The 8,138-nt window shown below is 28.5% G+C and overlaps 1 protein-coding gene across 1 annotated transcript; it reads left to right on the top strand.

Annotated features, from left to right (window-relative positions):
- Nucleotides 1-3,761: 3,761 nt before the first annotated feature.
- Nucleotides 3,762-5,799, top strand: Smp_083880 (G-protein coupled receptor fragment,putative; the record flags this gene model as incomplete). Its single annotated transcript, XM_018791458.1, has 1 exon — nt 3,762-5,799. The coding sequence occupies one exon, from the start codon at nt 3,762-3,764 to the stop codon at nt 5,409-5,411; it is 1,650 nt and encodes a 549-aa protein (XP_018645402.1). The 3' UTR covers nt 5,412-5,799.
- Nucleotides 5,800-8,138: the final 2,339 nt, after the last annotated feature.

An 8,138-nucleotide genomic window follows, 5' to 3' on the forward strand; every position in this document is an offset into this window, starting at 1 on the left:
TATATATATACTGAGCTGTTAGAAATAATGCAGGTCTGCTTAAAATAAATGTGTCTCAATGATAGTATCGTTGCAAACAGCACAAAATGCGTATTTGCCGAAAAAGACGGATCATCTGAAGTCAGTATTATCTAAGGTAAAATCCAAACAATCATTAAGATCAAATTAACATTCACCCCGCTACACACGTTAGTGATTATGTAGACTCTGAAGTTTAATTTATAACATGTTGGGCATTTGGAGTGAAAGGTACTGGGGTCAAGTCAAGGCGTAAACACTAGTACTGAGATACGATTATATCCAGCTGAATATTCCCAAATAGGACCGAATGGACATTCTGGATTCCACTGCTAGCCACTACCCATTTCTTCGCAAAATGCATGATCACTGTTTAAATATAATGTCATCATTACATAATACTTTAGATTTAGTTAGAAATGTATTGAAATGAGGACGTATACACTATTTTATTCATATAATAAGAACATTTCATAAAATCACCTTTACGTTCACTAGAATTACCGGTATTCATTTTCCAATGCTATTCAATATCATTTAAAGTACCGTTGATTCAGTTCCTGAAGGCCACTATTTTGAATTTTCTTTTTCATTTGTTTGTCCATTGGTTTTAAAACTGTTTCTACCAGATTGAGTTGATTGTTTTGCACGCTAAAATTTATTAGTAATGAACTGTAATGCAAATAAAACTTATGGAGTACTGGACTAGCATTTTGTTGTATACTAAGATTCTTAGGTTATATATAATCATACGTATAATTGTGATAAATAATTTCGAGTCTCCCATTACAAGTCATACCGATGCATTACTTGACTTGTAACCAGTTGTTTAAAATACTAAAGAATTTAGTGTATTAATTTCATGAAATATAGAATATGATTAAATAATTGATTGTATGAATAAAATGTACAAATTGATACTGGTGATAATAACAGCTTGAATAGATGTTTCAACATAGGAAACCAGTTGAAACTTGGAGAAAGAAACTAATTAAACTGGTTTTATGAAGTAGATATAGATGATGGTAGTGGCGGAATCAAGGATTCACATTTCGTTTTATTTGGTACATTTCAGATGGATACACTTGCATCCCGGAGTTGATATTTACTCCGGGACTAGAACGCAGTACAGTAGCGTTCGCTTCAAACGCCGTCGTGTTGTCTAATTAGTTAATGAGTTCAGATAGTAATTGACTTGTGCGATCGGGTGAATTTTAATTTTTATACATTGGTTGTCTGAGTTTTCTCAGAGGGAAAATCAACTCTTGGACGCAAGTACATCCAGCTAATAAGTAGTAAGTACTGAGGAGAACGGCGCACTCTGAATTCCACTGCTAGCCACCATGCTTGAAAATACTTATGACTTAGTGGAAATGTCGAGGTTATTCTCATATGCCAGAAGGGACAGATCTATCACAACCTTAAACATCAATGGGACGATTTAAATAATCAATATAAATGAAATTATCTAACTAATAATTACTACTTAATGATTAATATTATGTGAATAATCAGTTCAGACTTATAGTTTGTGCGGGATAGACCTGAAGGGTGTGAAATGAAATAAAGGATATGTAGACAAAATCATCAAGACAATCCATTGGGTTTCATCTATTAAAGAAAGAGAGTATTGTTGCGAATTTGTTTCGAATATGAATACCATGTACGTTGGCTCAAATCCTTATGGTTGCCATTGTATATGGGAAATGAAATACATATAAAGATCCTGTACACTATTTAAACAAACTAACCATTATTAGTGCCATTCATAGCTTAAACTAAATCTGATTATAAGAATGATTTTACAGAAAGATATTAAATGGTAAAACATCTAGTTGTCTATCTAATGATTTAAAAATTCATTGTGACGGAGACGTTATAAATTTTTTGATATACTACTATAAATGTTGTACATTTATTACTTTAATCAAGCATTATCCACTAGTTCAAAGCGCCGAAGAAGAAAATCCTTCTCGTTTTCTGTTTTCAGTAATAGAAAAATTGAAAATAATAATGACTACACAACTACTTTTTAGTATTTTAAGCTTTCTCATCAATATGCATCCAAATTAACTCTTGATTCACTATAGAACAACGTACAATTAAATTTGAACTCACAAATCTAAACATTAAACATTCACTTAGTTGTTTATAGCTGTGAGATTCAGTTGCCGAAAAGATAGTCTTTACATACTTCAAAGAAGCATTGAATCAATATAAACACAATTATCCCATACTTTATTGTTTTCAATTACTTTCTAGTTACTATCAATTCATGATGAAGACTATCGTTTTTTCCACATTGATTAATATCTCGTATTGATATTAAATTATGATTGAACTTTCAATATCTAGGATGAGACTATAATTTACAAACTAACCAATCAGATATAAGATCGCTATTTTGTGATTTTGACGCGAAATTCATTCATACATTTGGCTAAATATCTTTTTAGAATTATAGTTGATGTCAGTTCGTGATGAAAACCCAAAATCTAATTCGTAACCTTAATCATTAACTGTAAATCATAATCTTTATTCTTCACACATAGGTTTTTTAATTCTCATTTAGCTTTAGCCTAAATAAATGAGCACTCTCAATATCACTTTAATGTTATTCAAAGGTAGTCCATAAATTATAGTCATATCATATCTAGTATAACATTAGTTATCAATCATATATATATATATATATATATACATGTTATCTAAACTAATTATTATCATTAATTATAATGTTAAAGGAATTAATTCTACTGTACACCTTTCTATTTATACGCCTACGTATACATTAATTATTAATTAACCAATCAGAAATTAACAATCTGATTAAACAAATATGATTGGCTAATTCATGTTCCAAAAAAAACAAAAAATTAAAAAATAAAAAAATATTCATTACCTAATCATTTACATCATTAAAAAATTTTTTTTCTTAATGATTTCATTAAATTATTTTTACAAAAATTCACTCACATTTATTCATGGATCATTAAAGAATATCAAGAATTAAACTTCAAAGGATTCTTACTATCATTATCTTTATCATTATGAATGGAACTTTAACTATTACATTCATTGAATATAATTATTTATTTAATTATACCCAATTCATTAATTCACCATTAAGGATACTTTCATTTAGTTTATTAATTTTTATTAATTTTAGTATCTTTGCATCTAATTTATTTATGATTATTATATTATTATTAACTAAAAATAAACGTTTTGATGCAACACGTAAATTTCTTATTAATTTATCTATAATTGATATGAATTTTGCTTTATATATTATGCCTATATCTATTATGTATATTATATTAAAAATATATTGGATATCTTATTACATAATCATTTATTATATATGGATTATATTTGATATTTATTTTTGTACAACAATTATGTTAAATTTAGTTATTATAGCATTTGATAAAATGTTAGCTATTAATTATGCTGTTAAATATAATCAAATTATGTCACCAACACGTGTACGTTTATTAATATTACTTATATGGTTATTAGCATTATTGATTATATTACCATTAATTTTTTATATTATATGGTATCAATTACAATTACAATCATCTAATGATTTGAATTTAATTTATACAAATGTTGATATTACCAATTCATTACATAATCATAATAATAATAATAATGATAATAGTAATGACTGTACACAATATAAATGTAATTCAATTCATGTAAGTATATATATACGTTTATTTATTTCAATATGTTCAATGTATATACCAACAGGTTTAATGTGTTATTTTTATTTTCATGTATTCTCTAAAGTAATTATTAATAAACGTGGTATATCTATTGGTTTATTAATTGATAATGATAATAATTATCATAGACAATTAAAGAAAAAACAAACATCTTTTAATGATGATAATATAAACAAAGAGGATTACAATAAGATTGATGATAATAGTCATCATAATGATAATAATAATAATAAAGGTGTTAAGTCTAAAAAGGATAAAATGCTTAAAGATAAGAATACAATGAATCATTCAAAACATGGTTTATTGAGAGTACATGTTGGTGGAAAACAATTACTATGCAATAATAATACATTTAAAAACCATAAATACAACAGTACTACAAATATTAACAATATTCATAATAATATTTCACAACATGTAAAGCTAATTAATAATGAGAAAAAGGACATTGATGATTCAACTTTAATAACCAATACATTATCAGTTAATTCAAGTATAAAAAATCAAGATGATCTATATGATCAACCACGATCAACATCATCAACATCATCATCATTGAGACATCAACAGCAACATTCATCATTGACAACGGAATTTATAACATCAAATGATTATACTTCATCTAATCAAAAATCTTATAATCCAAATTCAACAACTTTTAATAAAACTACTGATAAACTAGAAAACAATAATAATAATAATGAGATTGTAATGAAAAAACACTCAAATTCATTATCTGAAGTATTCTTGAAAGTAAACAGGAATACATTAAATGATAGTAATAATAATAATAATAAGCAAATGATTAATCAACAACCTGATACTTCACAACAACAACAACAGCATAATTTAAAAGATAAACTAGCAAATATATTACGTAAACATTCATTTCATACATTATCTCCATATACTTATATAAAACCATCAGAATTAACTCAATCAAGACGTTCTACTGGTAGAACTGATAAAGATACTAAATTTAATGATATTATCACATTAAGACGATGTGCTCTGATGCCATTAAATAATAATACAGCATGTTCATCAATAAGTAATGAATATATGAATTCTGGTAGAAATTCAGAAAATTTATCAAATCTTTCTACAACATTCATAACACCAAGAAATAGTAATCAATTAGATCGATTAACTAATATAACACAAGATCAACTATACTCATCAACATCAACAAATTATAATGGGAATAATAAACTGAAACGTTCTATTGAATTCAAAGCAATCTCTATGTTTCTATTCAATCTTAGTTCAATTCTATTATGTTGGTTACCATATTATACATTATTCTTATTTACTGATCATTTACCTAATTTATGTCTTTCATTTACTGTATATGAATTTTTTTATTGGTTAAGATTTTTATGTATAGCATTTAATCCATTGATATATGGTTCTGCATCAGAAGATTTACGTAAAGCTTTTAAACGTTTTATATTACATTGTGGTAAAGTGAAACATGAAAAAAAAGCATTAAAACGTTTAGTATTAGCTGGTCTTGGTGCAGCTGGTATACCATATGGACATAGAATAATAATACCTCAACAAATGAAATCATCCGATTATAATCAACAACAACAAAATAGATCAGTTATATTTAATAAACCATTAATGATAATAGCTGATATGGATGATAAGACTTGACTATTTAGTACCATTTGTATTATATACATTCAAAGTTTTCTTACTTTTTTTTTCACCTGTGATTTTGAATTTTGTATTATAATATTATTATGAATGATTGAATAAATGTGTCCACCATTTCACCATTTATTGTTCAATAATGAACCATAAAGGAATATTTCCTAATGTGAGTAAATACATGTTTACCAATCAATATCATTCTAATATGTTTCATGTTGTAAAAAGGGATAAAAACAAGCGCTAATTACTTTTTTGTTTTTCTTTCTTCTTTTTTCGTTGTGTTTGTTGTTGTTGTTGTTATTTAAATGGATTCTTAAATGTTTAAATTATTGAATGAACAAATGAATGTATAGTAATGATAAATATATATATATATATATGTTTAATGATTTGTCTATTTTTATTGTCAGAAGGGGTTTTGTGGAGATTTAGTATTTTCATAGTTGAAAGCGTGTGTCAATTGAAGCTAGATCACTATGGAAAACTTGAAAGCAGTGGACGGAAGTTTCGTTCTATTGTGGGACTCCTCAACAGTGCATATCCACGATCACGCCTCGCGAGATTCGAACCCAGGACCTAACAGTCTCGCGCCAGAGCACTTAACCGATAGAACACTGAGCCGGCATTCGATGGTGTTTATATCTAACTCCAACCAATCCACGAAGTTGAGCAACCGTTCACCAATTGTCTTCAGTGAGTTTTTATGTCACAACAGTCGTGGTTTGAATTCCACTCTGGCGCGAGACTGGTAGGTCCTGGGTTTGAATCTCGCGAGGCGAGGTCGTGGATGCACACTGCTGAGGTGTCTCACAATAGGACGAAACAGCCGTCCAGTGCTATCAGGTTTTCCATGGTGGTCTAGCTTCAATTGACTCACTCTTTCAACTATTTTTATTGTTTTTTTTGTTTGAAAAACTGAAAAGAAATCTGAATATATTACTTAATATAGGCTGATAATAATATATTTTAGTATGATAATAATTACAAAGTATTAATATTAATCGTCAGGTGAAAGTGTATTATTATTGTCTGAATTCTTTCTTATGTATAATCGTTGTAATATGTATGATTATTTTTAAAGTTAATTTTATTTTAATCTTTGGATTATATTCAATCTCTACTTTTATATTGAAAAGAAAATATATGATTTAATAAAATGAAATATAAAGAAAGCGTTATTCATACTCTTGCAATCTAGAATCATGTTTGATATATAATAGTCTAGATATATAAACAAAGATGGATAAAAGTTAATAGTGGAATCTATGACACACGTTTCATCCTATTTGTGACTCATCAGCTGGATGTACCTGCATTACACAGTTGATTTTTACACTCTGATAGTCGAATCTAGTACTATTTGCTTCAAATACCATCCTGTTATCTACTTAGCTACTGAGTCCTGAGTTGACATCCAAGTACATCCAGCTGACCAGTTCCGAATGAGATGAAATGCGTGTCATGGTTTCTACTGCTAGCCACTATTCATCTTTGCTTATAATGCTTGTGAATTAAGTCAATGCGCACAGCATGCATATATTCCAATAAGAGATTTATAGCAACCATCCTATAATCAATTCCGATTATAGTCAATTTTGGTTAAGCCCTTTTTTATTAACTTACTTAACAGACATCGTCATTTGGATAGTAACAGTTTGCATATTCTTTGCACTGCTATACCACTAGAGCACATGACACTCTATCCGAAATGTTGACTGCCTAAATATCATTCAATGACTGATACTCCTCACCCTTATATGTATGCACGCAAATACTATTATCAGCCTTTGTTTTGATTTGCTGTGCTCTTATTGAATCTGACTATAAATTGCCTATGTAATTACTTGCCACTCGTTCGCTTACTCCTCGTTCGTTTCCTTCGCTTATTCGCCTGTTCACTCGCTCTCTCGCTTGCCGCTCACTCGCTCGTTGATATTCGCTCAGGTGTTGTTAGCTTTCTAACCTGAGTTATTCGACAATAAACTGTAGTTGCTGCTATCTTTTGTCTTCTGATTTTACGCACCGTTAAGATTAGAATTATAACGGTTATCGAAGTAAACGATTAACGAATCGCGGCACTACAGACTGATCAATTGTAGTCGTAATCAACAATAGAAAGATATAAGCAAACAATACCAAGTGAATTCAAACAGTTACGATGGTTATGTTTTAAAGCTGCAATTAAAGAAATTTATTATTAGTTGTAGAATAAATTTTACAGTGTTTTTCAAATAGAAGTTCACTTTAATCATACTGTTAATAACTACATAACAAATAAAATTCAAGAATACTATAGTGAACGTAAACACAAGTGGGGACAATCAATTGTATTTTGATACGAAATTACAGAACATATTAGTAAAATATGTGAGTCATACGGTAAATACCTCATTTGCAAAATATCAATCAATCATCTCAGATTTCATTGTTCTTTCGTTTCTACATCAATGATTCTCTGTTGTCGTTCTCTATTCTTCCATCTTCTTAACCTTCTGCCGTTAAGCGTTTGATATTCGATTGATGATCTGTCGATATTAGTAGCACACACCACAATACCTTTTAACAATAGTAAAATGAAATTTACGATCTAAAAACTATCGGTTCTCACTTTGAATATAGTACTGTTGTTTTAGTGGAAACAAAAAGGGTCACATGTAATTAATATAATTCTTTATATTTCTGCTTTGATGCTATACACTAGGAAAATATATTTAAAGTTGATTATAA

The sequence above is a fragment of the Schistosoma mansoni genome (assembly GCF_000237925.1).
Source record: "Schistosoma mansoni, WGS project CABG00000000 data, chromosome 3 unplaced supercontig 0044, strain Puerto Rico, whole genome shotgun sequence".
In the NCBI taxonomy this organism is placed as follows: Eukaryota; Metazoa; Platyhelminthes; class Trematoda; order Strigeidida; family Schistosomatidae; genus Schistosoma; species Schistosoma mansoni.